Raw genomic sequence first — 17,973 nt, forward strand, 5'->3', positions numbered from 1 at the left:
CTTCTTTTTGATGTTTATTTCTAACACATCTTGTGTTCAGTTATTCTAGCTTTTTATAACTAAACTCTGCTATTATGATTCATGAAAATGATAGATCACTTAATTTACACTTGGATTGTAGAAAAGTCGTATTTTCTATAAGTGTGTTTAACTACTTATACTCTGTGAATTATTTGGTCATTTGCTTGGTCCATTTTTCAATTGGGGCCTTAATCTCTTATGAGCTTATAGCATAAGGATACTAATCCTTTTTCACAATTACAACAGAGTTTCTTCTAATTTGTTTACTTTTTTATTTTATCACTTTTTTTTGCTGTGTAAATCTGAAAATTTAGTATAGTTAAAACGGTCAGTCTTTTATGATTTTTACTATTGCTGTTAAAGTCCCCTAAAATTTTACACCAAGTGGTTCCATATTTAGTGCAAAAAAAAAAAAAAAAAGCCATGTAGAAAACTAGTCATGTTGGCCTGATAATGGAATTAGTTAAGTAATTTCTTTAAAGGTGTTTAATAATGTAATCTTATAGTGTTAATGATTATTTGTTTTCCTTGTAAGTAACAGAATATTCTGTATATCATATGTATTGTATAACATGTACCAGAATGATGGACAGATTTGCTTATGATTTTTCATTTTTTAAAGAATTTTTAATTTGGGGCAAGTGTAAGTAATTCTAACAGCTTTAATGAAATTCTGTGTCTTAAAAATTGTCAGTTTCAATGTTTAAAGTAGGTGATGTGTTTTGATATGAAATTTGCTATAATGTTAAGATCAGAAGATATCTTTGACTTCTCGGTCTTCACGGGAAGTTATTCACATGAATTTACCTTATTGCTGGTAAAACTTTTACCTTCCCCCCCCTTTTTCCTCCCTCATATCCTATTGTAGTTATGTGAAGTTGCATTGATATAAATTTTTATGAACTGTTTTGCAAACAATCTAATGCCTTCAGTTCCTTGAATTTATATATTCAAGTATACTAATTGAATTACCCTTTTCTTGTCATAATGATTATGCTTTTATTTCTAAAACAATAAAAAAATTTTAAGTATTTATTGGGAAACATTGATATCTATGAATAGAAGTTGATATGCTTTCTCATTGAGAAATTAATCCCTGGAATTGAAAACTTAATGTTAAAAGAAAAAACAAAGGCATTAGAACTGTGCCTAAAACTGTCTTTAGTTTGACCCTAAGAGAAGTGAACATTCGGTTTTTATACCTTTTTAACACTAAATACTTTGTCTCATGTACAGTAGGCCCTCAATAAAGGAAGTGTTTGTAGTGAGTAACTGGATGAAACACCGTTCCATTAATCATAGAAATTCTTTTCACATTGCTGGGAAATGCAGTTCTAAAACTTCTTCATAAATGTTATTTAATCCATTAAAGTATATACCTCACTTGCAACATAGCTTTCTTACCATTTGTGTTAGAAATTCCTTGCATACTTAATATTTGTTTAAGTACTCGATCTGTTGTTCATTTATAGATGACTTCCTTGTGGAATATGACCCATTTGATTTGCATGATAGTTTCAGGAGCTATCCTAGAAGAGTGCTGCCTGATAGAACTTTTTTGTGATGTTGGAAACGTTCTGTATCTGCGATGGCCAGTATAGATGCAGCTCACCATCTGCGACTTATAAGTCCTTGAAATGTGGTCAGTGTGAAAGAGAAATTGAAGTTTTGTGTTTAATTACAAGCGACTAAAATTGTGAAAAACCACCTGTTTGTTGCTCGTGGCTGCTATATTGGACAGCACAGATACACCTACTTTATTTTCATTTAGTTTTCCAAGTTATAGTAAGATTATTTTCTTAGGTAAGTGTTCTGATTTCACTAACAGTGTTTGGTAAAACTCTTTGAAACCTATGGTAAAAACAATAATACAAGAGCTAATTCTAGAAATGGACTTTAATTAGAGTTTGAAAATGTTTACTGGCTTGTGTGCACAGTCAAGATCACAAAACTCATTTTTATAGAATTATAAATCCAAAAGAAATCATTATTACAAGGATTATAATAAAACTTTTGAAGTCTTCTGGTTTTTTTTTAAGTTTATTTAATTTTTTGAGAGAGAGAAAGAGAGAGCAAACAGGGGAGGGGCAGAGAGAGAAGGAGACGAGAATCCCATGCAGGCTTTGCACTGTCAGTGTGGAGCCTGATGTGGGGCTTGAACTCATGAACCATGAGATCATGATGTGAGCTGAGACCAAGAGTCGGACGCTTAATCGACTGAGCCACCCAGGTGCCCCTAAAACTGTTTTTTTTGGTATTTGATTTTGGTTGCATTTATATGAAACATTAAGGTTCCTATATTGAGCATTCCACACACCGTTTCTCCTCATTTCTGGAGGGGATTTCATTCTAAGGAGAAATGTGTATTCTAAGGACCCATGAACTAATGCCCATTTTAAGATCGGTCCATGTAAAGCTTTTTGTTCATTTTTAAGCAGCTGATTTAGAAGAAAGTTTTAATGAACATGAACTGGAGCCCTCATCACCTAAAAGTAAAAAGAAAAGTCGCAAAGGAAGGCCACGAAAAACCAATTTTAAAGGGCTGTCGGAAGATACCAGGTCTACATCCTCCCATGGAACAGATGAAATGGAAAGTAGTTCCTATGTAAGTAGGAAAATGTGAGATTTTTACTTTTTGTTGCACCATGAATATTTCATTTAAACTGTGTTTATAGGTAAAGCTCATCATTTGAAATGTTAACTAAGCTTGAGGGTACTGATAGCATATTTTGATGGATCTTTTTTTTTTTAAGTGTTTTTTTTTTTTTTTTTCCTTTTACATTTGCAGAGAGATAGGTCTCCACATAGAAGCAGCCCTAGTGACACCAGGCCTAAATGTGGATTTTGTCATGTAGGGGAGGAAGAAAATGAAGCCAGAGGAAAACTGCATATATTTAACGCCAAGAAGGCAGCTGCACATTATAAGTGCATGGTAAGCGTGGTTCTTTTTATGTGCTTTTAAACCCAAGTTGTTTTTTTTTTGAAAGGCATTTAGCTAGTAACCAAATATGGCACTTTTCTCTCCAGCGTTAGTGGTTTTGAATTATGAATAGTATATCCTGTAGTCCCAAATCTTCATTAACTTTAGGGTTTTAAAAATACAGCCTTTATGACTTAGTAGGATTTAAAGTGGTCCTAATTATAGTTACCATATTCTGGATAATTGGTAGTTAACTATTTCGTAACTGTACAAATTTCGGCTTATAAACCTGTCGTGAGAGGGGTGTCCGGTGTCCACTACAACCTTGGAAATATCTGTGTTGTTGTGCTTCACACATTGTATTGCACTTACTCATTTGTGAGCCTCTCCCTTAATAATAGACTCTTAATTCTTTGAAGAGAAGAACTGTATCTTTGCATCCTTAGATCCAGGTCGCACATACAGTGTACATAAACATTTTTGAGTTTGATTGTATTGAATTATTCATCCCATTTATGATTAGGTTTTAAAAATTATTGGGATGCCTGGGTGGCTCAGTCGGTTAAGCGTCTGACTCTTGATTTTGGCTCAGGTCGTGATCTCGAGGTTTGTGAGTTCGAGCCCCATTTCGGGCTCTGTGCTGACAGTGTGGAGCCTGCTTGGGATTCTCTCTCTCCCTCTCTCTGCCCTTCCCCTGCTTGCTTGTTCTCTCTCTCTGTCAAAATAAAGAATTAAAATAAACATTTAAAAAATTAGATTATTTATATCAGAGGTTCTTGACCAGAGAGGTGTATCAGATTTACCTTGGGAGCTGTTTTCCAAAATACTCAACCCTACAGTATATCCCAAACATGTCTAGTTAAAAAAAAAAATTCCCCAGGTAATTTTGATCTACATCTATGGTTGAAATTTGCCAGTTTAAACTATTTTTTAAAACTTTGTGGAAACAGGGTACTGGGTGGCTCAGTTGGCTAAGCATCCAACTCTTGATCTCAGGGTTGTGACCTCAAGCCCTCGGTTGGGCTTCGTGCTGTGCCTGAAGCCTACTGAAGAAAACAAAGCCAAAAAACTTTGTGGAAACGTAATAAAACAATTGAGATGACAGGGTAACATTGTTGAAATCTGCATTGTGGAATAAAGTATCTAACCTTGACTTCACACTGGCAGCATTAGTTTCATTTCATTGTCCTTATTTTGGGTTATATTTTAGTCTGACAGATGAATGTATTAAAAGTATTTGAGTCCGTACTTGATTATTATGGAAAAGTCCTCTTTCTCAGGATATTGAAGTAACATAACACATTTGTTATTACGTTGTTTAATCTTTTTCTCACAAGAATTCTGAACGTTAAATGTTCCTGCATTTTTCTTTTCTAGCTGTTTTCTTCTGGCACAGTCCAGCTCACAACGACATCAAGGGCAGAATTTGGAGATTTTGATATTAAAACTGTACTTCAGGAGATTAAGCGAGGAAAAAGAATGGTCTGTGGTTTTATATTTATGCTATGCAACGTTACTCTTCTGACTCTCTCCTTTAAACTTAGAACACATCTCAAATTTATCCAGTCATCAAAAAATTTAATATAAAGTAGTTCATATGTTAAAGCAAGTATCTATTGGACTTATTTGTAATATAATAAAGGACGCTGATGTTACTGAAACTTATTCCTCTTTCTATGTAACTTCATTACTTCAGAGAATTACACTGAGATTTATATTTCAGGGTATCTGAGGGTCTTTTAATAAAATAAATGAAGATGTGAATGTGACACACCTAATTAAGTTTAAAATGTTATATTATTTAAGCTTGCTTACAGAACAACTCCATAACCCTAATAGAGCATTGGGAACTTCCCTGTGTTGTTACTCATTCTTTTTTTTCTTTTCTTTTTTTTTTTTTTTAATGAAAGGAAAAGATTTTTTTCAGAGCCTTCTGTTTAGTTAAAGTTCACATAAACAGTTATGTCTCTTAAAATGTTTATCATAGCTTTAAAGTTTTCTTTATAAAATGTGCCTAAGTCTCCTGTTCTTAAACACCCTGAATCACTAATAAATAGCTTTAAGAAATATTGGCATCTTTATTGATCACTTACTCCTTTACAGTTGGTGAATATCATAAAATGTCAATGGAATGCAAAATCTTTTCTTTAAGACAGCAACTGTCTCTAGAGATGACTTTAAACATTTTTTAATTGTGAAAATTTTTGAACCTATCAAAATTAGAAAGACTGGTAGCACACATCTGTCCATCACCTTGACTCATCAGTTATCAAGAATTTGCGGCACTCGTTTCATCTATGCCTTTTATTCTTGTTGCTTGAAGTGTTTTAAAGCAAAGATGAGACTTCATATCATTTCACCTCTACATATTTCAGTATGTATGTCTTAAAAGTCGGACATTCTCTTAGCTAACCACAGTGTCATTACCCCTTATAGATTAACAGTGAGTTCTCAGTGTCATTTAATACCCAGTTCGTATTTGTATTTCCCCAGTTGTCTCAAAACTATCTTTTTAACGTTGAGTTGTGTGAATCAGAATCCAAAGGAGGATCACACATTGCATTTGGTTGTTCTCTATCCTTTACGTAACCTAGGGCACTTCCCCGCCCCTTGTCTTTGTTGTTTCTTTTTCTGTTTTGTCGTGTGCCATTGGCCTGTTGAAGAAAATGAATTAACTGTCCTGTAGAATACCCCATATGTTTTATTTGTTGGTTTGCTTATTTGTGATGCCATTTAACTTGTCCCTCTACTCGCCAGATTGTCTTTAAAGTGGAAGTTAGATGTAAAGGCTTGATTAGGTTCGGTATCAAGATTTTTGGGGGTAAGAATACTTCACAGGTGGGACTGTATCATCCACATTTTATAATATCAGACTAGTCCTAATGTCTGGTCCTTGGATTCGGGTGGCGAGTGTAATCCGTGCCCCTCCGTCGTGAGTCCGCCTTCAGCCTTTCATCCAGTGGTTTCAGGCTTTGCTGAGCTTTATCTGAATCCATTAGAAATGACCCTTTCTTTGTGCAACTGCAGCTTTGAAGGTGTGAAGATTGTTGTTGTGAACTATTCTGTTTAAATCCAGTTCAGTTTATTGGTACTTTGATTAGTCTTTTATAAGCAAAACTCCTTGGAATCAGAATGTATAATACTACAAAAATATGTAAGGGAAAAATCTCTTCCACGTATCACACCGAGCAGTGTTGTTGTACAGCTATAAATAGGTGACCAGGATAACAGTTCCGTTCTGGTCAACTTATTTGTTTACCTCTGCACAGTGAAATGTTGGTGTACTCACTAGCCTAACATTTTTCCAAGTGTGCTCCAAAGGAAATTAGTCCATCGAGATGCTCCCCAACCCCTCCAAAAATAAAAGGGCATCTGGAGTTCAATACTTTGGGAGCTATTTCCTATACCCTCCTTCTTGCCGAAAGGCTGTGAGAAGTTCTGCAATCAAGCAATCTGTTGCATTCCTCCAACTTACTTGACTATGAAACTCTTTTGTCAACAATCACCCTTTTAATCTCAGAACATTCTTGAGGCAAGGCAGATCTAGGGCAACTTGTGATGTCTTGAAAAGATTTCAGCCCCATTAGACTCCCTCTGCCCTTTTACCTACTTGGTAGCAGTCCCTCCGTGGGGAATCGCTTTCCTGTCTTCTCATTCTTTAGTCATAATAGCCAAGGACCTAGTCCCGTGAGGAGGAGAAGCCAACCACTAAAATCTAGAGTATCATTTTTTGGTGTGTTTGGCAGTATTCAGGAATATCTTGTTTATGTTTAGATATCAGACCTTGGAAGGTTAGTATAGGTAAATAATGGAAACATCAGGGAGTGACTTAATATCAGAAAGTCTATCAGAGTGTGGTTGAAATTGCAGCGTGATTTAATCTAGATGCTCAACAGTAAGTTTGGTGTATTTTTTTTCCATAGAAAACTGGCTGTTTTCTTTGTAAACTGGAATGTTTGGCTGAAATATGGCTAAAATAGAATAAATAAGGTGGCAAAAACTTTGAAATACTGCTTATGATTATTCTTTCTCTTCCCTTAAACAGAAATGTACACTTTGCAGTCAGCCCGGTGCTACTATTGGATGTGAAATAAAAGCCTGTGTTAAGACTTACCATTACCACTGTGGAGTACAAGACAAAGCCAAATACATTGAAAATATGTCACGAGGAATTTACAAGTAAGAGAACAACAATTGTCCATTTTCCTTAACTTGTCAGTAAGTAACTGCCCGTGAGTAGATGACATCAGTTTACTTGGTCACTGTCCCTAGATGGTATTTAGCCAAGTATAGAAGACTTAGGACTCCATATAAAGAAACAAGTACTATGATTGGCATTTTCCTCTTTCAATACATCCCTGGATTAGCAGTCACTCAGCCAGTGTGTGTTGTGATAGGAGCTGGGCATACAGTAGCGATCAGTACACATACGGACTGAGTCCTCGCGAAGCTTATAGTCTAGTGGGAGAGACGTGTTAATTAAATGGCCACATAAATGTACAATTACAAACTACATTAGATGCTAGAAAGGATATGTTACAAAGCACCATGAGAACATGTAACGAGAAGGAGCTGACTTAATCTGCAGTGAGTGAATATTTAGGAATTTCCTTAAGGAAATAGAGCTTGAGCTGAGATAGGAAGGGCGTAGATCGATGTGGGTGTTGGGACCGTGTTCTAGGCAGAAGGAACAGCATGTGCAAGACCCTGAGGTGGAACCGAAGCAAGGGCGCAAATGGGAAGGTGAGTCAGGAGGCTGCTGCTGAGGGTCCAGGTGGGAATTCTTGGCAGCTTAGAATAGGATGTGGTTGTGAAGATAGAAGCCCAGAGACGCTCTTGGGGGAATGAGGAAAGCATAAGGTTTGGAGATTTGGAATTACTATCCTCTGCTTTATCGGTCTTCCATATCCATGTACGTGTATAATGGTTCCATTCGTTTAACTGAATGGAGACTACGTTGGTGGGGGTCCATGGATTTTTGACTTGCCTTCGCGAGTTGTAAAGCACTTCCTTCCATTCCCAGGATGCAATAAGCCAGTGACTAAACACCCTACTATTTTGCATACGAAGCAATTTATTGTAAGCAGTCACCACGTATTTGGGTGATTGGATGAGGTGCTAATGCTCTATTATAAAGTTTGCCAAACTTTGTTTGATAAGGAAGGCAGGAGATGTTTTTCAAGTGAATTCTGTCAAGCCTTTAAGAAACAGGAATTCTAATATTTAAAGAGGTCCAGCACATGGCGAAAGATGGAAAACTTCATTCATTCTGTGAAACTTACATTAACTGTGACACTAAACCTGACAGAGATGGCATGTAAAACAAAAACAAGAAAACCGCAGACCAAATCTGGCTTTTATAAACAATATACCAAATCCCTAAATGTTAGAAAATCAAATCCAGATCTGTATTCTAACGATTTTAAAGACTGTTCAAAATTAGGAAATATATTATTGTGAACCATTATAACTAATAAAGAAAGAAAGATCCTATCGCCTTCCTGGTGGATGGTGAAAAGGCATTAGATGGCATTCAGCATCCACTTCTGAATTTTAAAGTAAGGAACCAAGAGGGCGCCCGGGCAGCGAGGAGTCCTAATGGAGCATTTATGAGAAAACGGCAGCAAAGAGCCTTATTAAAGGAAAGGGACTGCAGTTCGTAACCAGGGCTGAGCCTCACAACCCCCCGAGGATGGATAAGGCCCGCTTTAAAAACGTTCATGCCTGGGCTCCACCATCAGAGATTTAAAATTCACTAGGTAGAAGCCCAAGCCATGTTTTTTAATGACACCCCAGGTTATTCTCATGTTCATCTGGAATTGAGAACCACTCTACCAGTACGCTTTCAACTACCAGTGTTACTTTTCAGCGCTCTTCGGGAGGGTTAAGCCAGTGCAACACGAGAAAGAGGAAAAATGTATAACAGATATTGTGAAGGAGCAAAATAAAATTGTCAATATTTGTTACGAGTGTCATCGTCTACCGAGAAAATCCCAAGGAATCAACCCAATTTATTAAAATCAATAAGAGCTCAGTAGGGTTGCTGAATACTAGATGAATTTTTAGAAACAATCCCAGTAATAACTAGCTAGAAATCATAAATGAAAAATGTCACCCTCCGCCCCTTTCCCCATACACCTACACACACCACAGGTGAACCTTTTTTTTTTAAAAGTGTTTTTACACAGGACCCAAATGAAAAGTAAAATATATTATGTTTTTTGATGAAAAGACTCGACCTTGAAAGATACCTGTCTTCCTCAAATTAATCTAGACGATAAATACAATTGTAATGAAATACAGAGTTTTGACTTTTATCTAGAAGAGTAAATGGGGTACTTTTGGTAATGGTTGAGTTACTTTATATAATAGGAAACAACTGAAAGCTTAAACCAGATAGAAATTTGGTTTTCCCCCGAAATATGTCCCAAGGAGAGCAGTCCAGATGTGGTAGGCTGTTCTGCGTGTCCTCGGGGACCCAGATGACCATCTTCCGGCTCTCTCCTCCTTGGGGCGTCCCTTCCACAGGCAGTTAGGAGGGAGTGGGAGCAAAGGAAAGTGGGTGAGGTGGCCATTCCTCCAGCCGAGTGGCTTTTTAGTCCGCCTTCCTGGAAGTTCCACAAGCTCTTCTGCTCAGCATCCCATTAGAGAATTGAGTCACCATGTCCCAGGGAGACAGGGGAACATACCCCTGGTGGGCATATTGCTACCCAAATCTGGTTCAGTACTACGAAGGGAAGGGGAGAAAGTAGGTACGGGGGTAGTCAACACGTCTTGATCACAGCAGCCAAGAAGAAATTGAAATGAGATCAAGAGGGAAAATCCCCTATTAGATCTCAAAACCAGTGACATAGTAATTAAACCTGGTACTGGCACAGTGACAATGGCCACAAGAAATCCATGTCTCTGTTAGGGTAATTTCAGTAGTACTAGATCTGTGGAGACAGGGTGGATTATTCAATACTTGGTATCTCTACAGTTTATACAACTGGCTCTCCATTTAGAAAACGGGTTGGATCCTTACCTCAGACTGCACCCCAGAATATATCCTTCATGGGTTAAAAACCTAATCGTATGTAAAACCGAGTAGAAAATGTAGGAGAAATTTTCTAGAATCTGTTGAGTACAGATGACCTTTCTAAGCATGATAGGAAACTCAGAATTTTTGACTGTATTGAAATTAGACTAAAGAGAACTTCAAATCCTTAAGAAAAATAGCCCAGGTTTTGTTTTTTGTTTTTTGTTTTTGTTTTTTTTTTAATGGGCAAAGGACATGAAAAGGGAATTTATAAGAGGACTGGCCGTGGATTATAAGCGCGTGAAAAGCTATTCTCCCTTATTTGTAATGAAAAAAACATACATTAAAACAAGATGTTACCAGTTTTTGCCTATCTGATGGGCAAAGATTAGTAGGATTCACATGGCAGCTGGGTTCTGGAGACCTGGGCATTCATGTTTGATACTGAGTTAGGCTATAAATTGGTACAATTTGGGAGAACAATATAGCGTTGTAGACCAAAACCTTTAACGAAATGGTGTGTATATTTTGCCACTAGTCTGCTCTGTAGCGATTTATGCCAGGGAAGTGAGCAGAAAACAGTACAAAAATGTACATGCGAGAAGTTTCGTTGCATTACTGTTCGTGCTCACTGCGATACCCGCTAAGGCATCTTACTCACCTGTTCTTCAGATTGGTGAGATGACCACAGATGGCATCAGTCAGCGTAACAGTGCGGCTCAGGTCCAGTGAGATTGGATTCACGTTGGGTAGGTCCACAGGGGAGCCACCCGAGCTTAAAAGCCTCGTACCGCATTTGGAGCCAGCACCTGGTCCACTGTAGTTCTATAGGCATAGGTCATTGTCAGGTTACACCACACAGGAACAGAGATACAGCTTCTCAGAGTATAATTCTCCCGCTCCAGCTACAGTCCACCCACCGAGGGGTAGCAGCTCAGTGCAGAAGCGGGCACGTCATGCCAAGTTTTGCTAAGTTGCCAGGGGAATAGCTAGAGTTAACTGAAGGTAAATCGGAATAGATTTTTAGCCTTTCACCCATCCAGCAAAAATCAACCCCCCAAAAACCAGAAGGTCTATCAAAAGACTTAAGTTTTAGTACGTGCGTTTAGTGGAATACTCTGCAGCAATTAAAGAATGAAGTAGCTCCATATGGAGAGTCGTGGAGAGGTATTATACCTGTGATCAAGTAAGGTGAAAAACCCAAGTTGCATGATCTACTTTAGCATGTAACAAGTACACGTATGCACATGTGTGTGCAGATGCACACCTGTATACATAAAAGATTTTTGAGGGGCATATTCAGCAGCTGAACAGTTGTTACCTCATCCATAATTTTACCAGCAGAGAGAATTTGAAATCTTTTGGAATATTTTCTAGACATGTGATCGTGTATGTACATATTTATAAAAAGATTTTCTTATGTATACTCTTATAATATCTGGGGTATTTTTCTGTGACATTAAACAGTTCTACATCACCATTTTAATGGTTGCATAATCACTTCCTTTTCTAGACATTCAGATGGTTTTTACTCTCTAGCTGTTAGAGAACCATGTTGCCAGTGACCATCTCTAAACGAAAGTATTTGTACCGGGGTCCACAGTGATTTGAATTACTCTTTCTATTTTTTTCACATTGCAATTTGTTTCTAAAATCTGCATATGGTGTGGATTCCAGATTTTTTCATAGAGACTGTTGAGCTCAAATCAGAGTCCGTATGCAAGTAGTTTGGGGATAGAAGAATGGAAAATGGGAGGAATACCTCTGAATGAAGGGGTTTCCGTCTCCTGTATGTGCTTTCCTTCTTCACTGGCTCTGGATCCTGAATATACTCATTAGATTATTATAGTAATCTATTGATTAAATGAAGTGTGTTCATTAAGAAGGCAAGAGAAGATTACATAGTGATTCTGCTTATCCTGTTTTATTGTCTTTATTGTATTACTAAACTTTGAAATATGAATGTCTCTAAAAAGTCAGTCGCCCACCATAAAATAAATTCTGTGACAGTAGAGATCTTGTTTGACTGGTTCACACCCGTGATCTCGGTGTCTAGATTGGTGAAGGACATATAATGGGCCTGTGGGGGTGAAAAATAATCCCATAAAAAGATGAAGATCTGTTTTAACAAAAAAGGGCTCGTCCCTTTAGGAAAAAACTCTTACAGGGAAAAAAAAGAAAAAACTTAGGAAAAATTTCAGAAGTATACAAAAATAGAATAGGATAACAGCTCCCCATCTCAGCAGCTACCAAATTACTGCCACACTTGTTTTCATCTATTGTTTTTCTTTCTGATGTATTTAGTTAAAGCAGAGCCCGACATCTCTTTTGTCATTTTATCCCTACATCGGTATCACGGTGCCATTATCACACTTTGTAAGATCAACAGTAAGTTCTTAGTATGCTGTCCTACCAAGTCTACGTTTACATTTCCCCAGTTGTCTTGGAAATGTCTTTTTAGACTTGCTTTGTTCGAATCTCAATACTTACAAGGTCCCTACATTGCATTTAATGGCTATATCTCATAAGTCTCTCTTGATATAGAGCAATCCCCACTCCACCCTGCCCGATAAGTCTTGTAGAGTCCCACATTCTAGATTTAGCTATTTGCTTTTTCATGATGCCATTTGCTTTGTTTCTCTACGCCTCCATATTTCCCATAATTTATAAGTGATTCCCAGTGGGTAGCATTTGAAGAGTACAAATTCTCCGTAGTTCTTTGGAAGTAACTGAAAATATTTTAAGAATAAAAAAATAAGCAAAACTAGGTCAGAAGTCAGTTGCTTTTGTTGCTCCCCACCCTCCCCTCTGCCTTTAATTCTTCTCACATGTTAGACACTCCTCATGTTAAACCAAGTTTTAGATCCTTTGTGTCAGAAGGATTCCTATAGGAATGTCTTATCTTATCTGTTGCTGACCACAAGAGGGCACTCACTGAACATTTTTAAAGCATTGTTCCATCTTGTCATCTTGTATATGTAATTGACTTAAAACTGAGTTCATATCAGCTCACCCACTGATTACAGTGGGGTGGTTACCTATAAAACACAGATTTGGTACTTATATGTTAGTTGGCCTCCCTAAACCCTTGTCCTAAGTAACTCACATTGCTATTTATTAAAAGCAATGAGTGTCAAGTATACGGTGTATATCACCCACATAAAAGGTTGTCAGAACGGCCTAATGTCAAAGTATCACTCCAGAGGTACAAATCCTCTGGTTTGAAAGGGGAAAACCTACCATCCCAGTGGAGAAATTTGGCCATCACCACCACTTAAACCAAGTGATCGAAAAGCATCACTGATAGTGGGGCATTCTGAAATTAACATTCCTCTTGAAGTACACAGGGTCACCTATCAAATACCCTGGACGAACAAAGAAAAAAGTTGAACCTACAGCTAAGCAAGCCCGTGGACCTTATTTCCAGTTTTATAGGAATCTGGAGTAAGAGAGAACCAACTGAAGCAGTGCCACAGTTAGACAAGTCCAGAGTGGTGTAGTTGAAAAGGTAGCTGGTGTAACTTTTTCCAAAAAGTGAGTGTCATGGGAAAGAGAGGTTGGAAGAGCCAGTCTAGATCAGGAGAGACCTAGCCAAACACAGGGCCTGGAAAACTGTTAGGGGGCTCACAAAGGTGTTCTAATGAAAGCCAGGACACGAGTGCTGGGAAGACATTTTGAGGAATTTGAATAAAAATGTTTCATGAAACACGAGCAAAAAGCAACAGTATATATAGAGTTTATATTGTTTCCTAAAATGTACTCTTATTATCTTTCTGAAACCTCGAGTTTGATTATTTCGTCTGTATACCTGCAAGTTTGTATTTTCAAGTTGGCTGGAAGATTTATTTTTAATCTCAGTGGGCAGAATGAGGACTTGCCTCATCTTTGGGCATGTGTGACAACGTTTACCCTAAACCAGAGGTTTTATTTCCGATGAACTTGCGTTATCTCATTAATAGAGTGCTTTCCTATCTTTCAGATAGAAATGGACCCGTAACTAATTGTAGAGTTTTTAGAAAGCATGGATGAGGAAACCTTTATTTTAAATGGGCACCAACCTCATCTGCTAATGGTGTAAATGTATTATCAGCAGTGACAAAACGTTTTGAGATTTTTATCTTTCATCATTGTAGACTATATTGTAAAAATCATAGTGGAAATGATGAGAGAGATGAAGAAGATGAGGAACGAGAGAGTAAAAGCCGGGGAAAAGTAGAAATTGACCAGCAGCAACTAACTCAGCAGCAACTTAATGGAAACTAGGTATGAACGTTACTTCTCTCGGATCTGTTGTCAGGATACAATACTCACTGATAAATAACATGTTGGAGTAATGGTATATGCAGTATGATTTTTTTAATGCTATTATGTTTAGTTAAGCATGTTCCTAGAATGCTAAAGGATTGTGTAGGCTTGCATAGTTTTTTTAACTAGCTGATTTTGTACCAGTAAAACCAAGCTCTCCACTTTATCCATAAGTATAGTTGTAATGTCAAACCAATAAGATGTTCTCACTCCTCAATAACATTATATTTATTGTGTTCCCCTCAAGCATCATATTTTACAATTTTTTATCATCTTTTGAACAGGTTCATGGGACAGAGTTAGAAAACTGGGAATTGAATAAGACATCCATAACTACTATGCTTTTTTCACTGTTTTCTAAAATCAAAAAGGGTTTGTAACTTTTTACTGCCCAACTCTTAGATCCTTCATTGAACCGCCTAAAAACGTCTTTTGTTTGTTTTATGAGCCTTCACTAGATGGCAGAATTTGACATGTTGCTATTACGTAGCTGTAGTTTGCAGTTTCTGGGAAGCAATTGAAACACTATTAACCCTGTGTTTAGTGTCGACAGTTAAAGCAGACATTGAAATGAAGTAAGCTATATTTCTGGACTGAACAAAGTTCTACTGTTTAGAGTGTCTAAGTTTGTTTAGTGGATTCATACTCAAGGGAGAGCATAAGCAAATTTCACTTTACAGTGCAAACACGCCTCTGGTGGCGACACATGGGAATTTGTGCTTTTTTTTTTTTTTGCTTTTTTTTTTTTCCACACTCAAGTAATGGATACTAGAAATGAAGAGAACCTTCTTTTTCTCTTGGCTTTGACAGCACATGCTAAAAATCTCTTCCAAGAAGTGTGCTAAAGCTTTTCATTTCGTCCCTGTTAAAGTTGTTCTCACTGACCAGCATGCACTCGGGCAACTGGTGATAAGTTATGAGCTCCGGTGCGCCTCTGCCAAACTTCTCTTGACAGTAAACCTCTTCTCTTATGTCATACAAAGAACTTCTAGCAAAATTATTGGATCCTCTCAAGTTGAAACTAACATTTGGCAACAGCAAATTGAACCTCTTTAAGATGTAAAGGGTTACCACTCACTAAGGACTTCAGCCACCATGTCGGAAATCGGTTCCTCTCAAGTGCCGTGTGGTGTGGAACACTTCATATATTGGCCCAGAGTATGTAAGGAGGTCTCATGTGCTGTAGGAGTCAAAAACAGCCTGCAGAAAACAGTATTTATTTTTAATTTTGTGACCACTATTTTAAAAAAAAATTATTTAATATTTTTAATGTTTTCGTTCATTGCTTTGCTTATCTATCAAATAGGCTTTCGTGCCCTCCTTTTCTTCTGGTAGGGCCTGGTGTTGTTTTTTCAATCATCGAAGTTGTTTTTCGAAGCCTAAGAACCCAGCTGTTTAGAAAGGATTTTCACACTGGCATTCCCAGCTCGTGATATTTTCTCCCACTTACCTGCTGAAGCACATTTATATATTTCTTTATGGCAAAACCAAAAAACTTTAGTTGTGGTCTGCCTAATATTACCATAGCACCTCAATATTCAAAGGTAGGGCTTCTGATTTCTGAATTATTAGTTAACCTACCACATTAAAGCAAATTAGCAAACAAGAAATACCGTGTTAACTTGACTGTGCATCGAGATATTCTGCAGCTTATGGAAAAGCATTTTTAAAATGTAACAGGTGGAAAATTACACTGTGCTTAATGACTGATTTTTTTTTTTTTTTAACCGCTAGTCCCTTAAGGTCACATTTGTCGAGTGTGTATTCACTTAAGTCAAGGGACTTGATGATTGCTTTATTTTAACCATCTTTTATTATTTTTAGAAGGAAACTAGCTTTAGTGGGGTTGCCCTATATGTTTTTCTCCTTTTGCTCTAAATATGCCATTGGGTGGTTTTTTTTTTTTTTTTTTTTTTTTTATGTTGTGTGTATGTGATGAATTTTCAAAATTCACCATGACTTGAAGTGCAACGACAGATCTAGATGTTTGTTTACCAAGCTATGTGACTTTTCCCAAAGGATCTGTACTTTATTTCCTTACAACAGCTTGAAACCTGTTATTTTAAATCTTTGAATCACTGTGTCTTGATCATTTTTACATGGTGTGCCATACACTTACCCACGGAACAATAGAGCACCTTCATTTTTGGACAACTACTGTAATGATGTTCTTAGGAAAAATGGAAGGTGCTGGGGTAAAAATGGCCAGTCGATGATCATATCATGGACTTCAAATACTTAGCTGTCAGTCGCTGGATTTGCTATGTAATCAAGTGTATACCTTTGTATGGGTGTCTTCAACCCTTTCTCTGCCACTAGCAACCAGAATAGCACTTTACCTTTTGGTTGGCTAGAATAAGTGGCTGGCTACCTATCTTTCTCACTGTGGTGTGATTGGCTAAACAGTCTTTCATTAAAAGTTGAAATGAAATGTAAATTGAAGTCACATGAAAAATCACCTTTGGTTGTAAACCTCCGATACTTTGATTCTCCATCCATGTCTTCGTCACATGCTGAGTAAAAAGTGCCTTACAATGTAAAAATTGTACAGTACTTATGTTCCCAAGTAGCAGCATCATCTTCTGGGTAGTAATTACATTGTGGTATGAATATTTAGAAAAATGGACCTCAGCAGTGTATTTACTGTTCATCTCTTAAGTCCTTAACCGTAGTTTTAATAAGCATGACATTATTTGATAAGTATATAACACGTACGTCATTTCAAAAAATACTGCCATGACTGTCTTTTACGCATATTTTAGCTTGAAATTTTGAAGCGTCTTTTCTTTCCTTTTTTTTCCCCTCTGTTTTGTTTTGTTTTCGTTATTGATATTCAACAGTGTAATCTTTGCAAGCGTATATTGAAGATTATTCTGGAGCATTTATTGCCTTACCAGAACTGTTAGTAAGAAATGTTCTTTAGAGTAGAAAGATAGACTTGAGTTTCTATACTTTAATAAGAGCTCTTTGTTCCTGGGGGGAGGGGGAGGGGGTGTGAATTTTACTTTTCATCTCAATTTATTAAAAACCCACAGCTGAAATACATTTTATTTCAAAGATCAGCAATTTTAGAATTTCAGATAGTACTTGCTCAGGAGTACGTGCTACTCAAGATATTAAGAGAATAACAAGATATGTAGATCTACTGTTGAATCAGAATCTATGTACTTGAACAAATGTGTGAATCTTAAATATCTCAAAGAAAAAGAAAAGTGTTCTAGAATGTTGTTGCTTTTTTGAAAAGCACTAAAGGTTAGACCAAGGTATACAGTTTTGTTCTAACAGACATTTAGGTTAACTGTAAAGATAAGGAATGCATTATGGGTCAAAATCAAACATTCCTCTCATGTTATGTATATTTTGTTCCTGTTATATTGGCTTTATTTTCAAAATTGTAGTTTGTAGTATTAGTTTCCTTTTATTGGTATTCTTGCATATACTATTCATTCAATAAATGAGTTATGACTTTCATGTTTGTATGTATGTCTTTTTTGTCAAAGGGTATAATGAAGGGTATCATCTGTAGCAGCAGCAAGACTGTGTTCCCTTTAGTCTTCCTTCAAGACGAAATGCCCAGTTTGTTTAGTAACTTGTTAATAAAGAGAATGAGAACAAAAAGTGCGTTTGAGTCCAGTTCAAGATTTCACAACCTCAGAGTTTCATCATGGAGCGAGACATCGCTCTTTCGAGTACAACAGAACTGTGTTAC

General features: G+C 37.1%; 1 protein-coding gene across 3 annotated transcripts in view; it reads left to right on the top strand.

Annotated features, from left to right (window-relative positions):
* Positions 1–17,735, top strand: part of PHF6 (PHD finger protein 6) — a 47,051-nt gene extending 29,316 nt beyond the window's left edge. The window contains exons 6-11 of one of the 3 annotated variants that reach the window (XM_032592109.1): positions 2,460–2,626; positions 2,810–2,953; positions 4,319–4,423; positions 6,987–7,120; positions 14,093–14,222; positions 14,549–17,735. In XM_032592109.1, the coding sequence (XP_032448000.1) occupies positions 2,460–2,626; positions 2,810–2,953; positions 4,319–4,423; positions 6,987–7,120; positions 14,093–14,222 (680 nt within the window). In that variant the 3' untranslated portion in view covers positions 14,549–17,735. Of the gene's footprint in view, positions 1–2,456; positions 2,627–2,809; positions 2,954–4,318; positions 4,424–6,986; positions 7,121–14,092; positions 14,223–14,548 lie in introns of all 3 variants that reach the window. The other 2 variants (XM_030305398.1, XM_030305399.1) reach the window with 2 other exon arrangements.
* The last annotated feature ends 238 nt before the right edge of the window (positions 17,736–17,973 follow it).

The sequence above is a fragment of the Lynx canadensis genome, chromosome X (assembly GCF_007474595.2).
Source record: "Lynx canadensis isolate LIC74 chromosome X, mLynCan4.pri.v2, whole genome shotgun sequence".
In the NCBI taxonomy this organism is placed as follows: Eukaryota; Metazoa; Chordata; class Mammalia; order Carnivora; family Felidae; genus Lynx; species Lynx canadensis.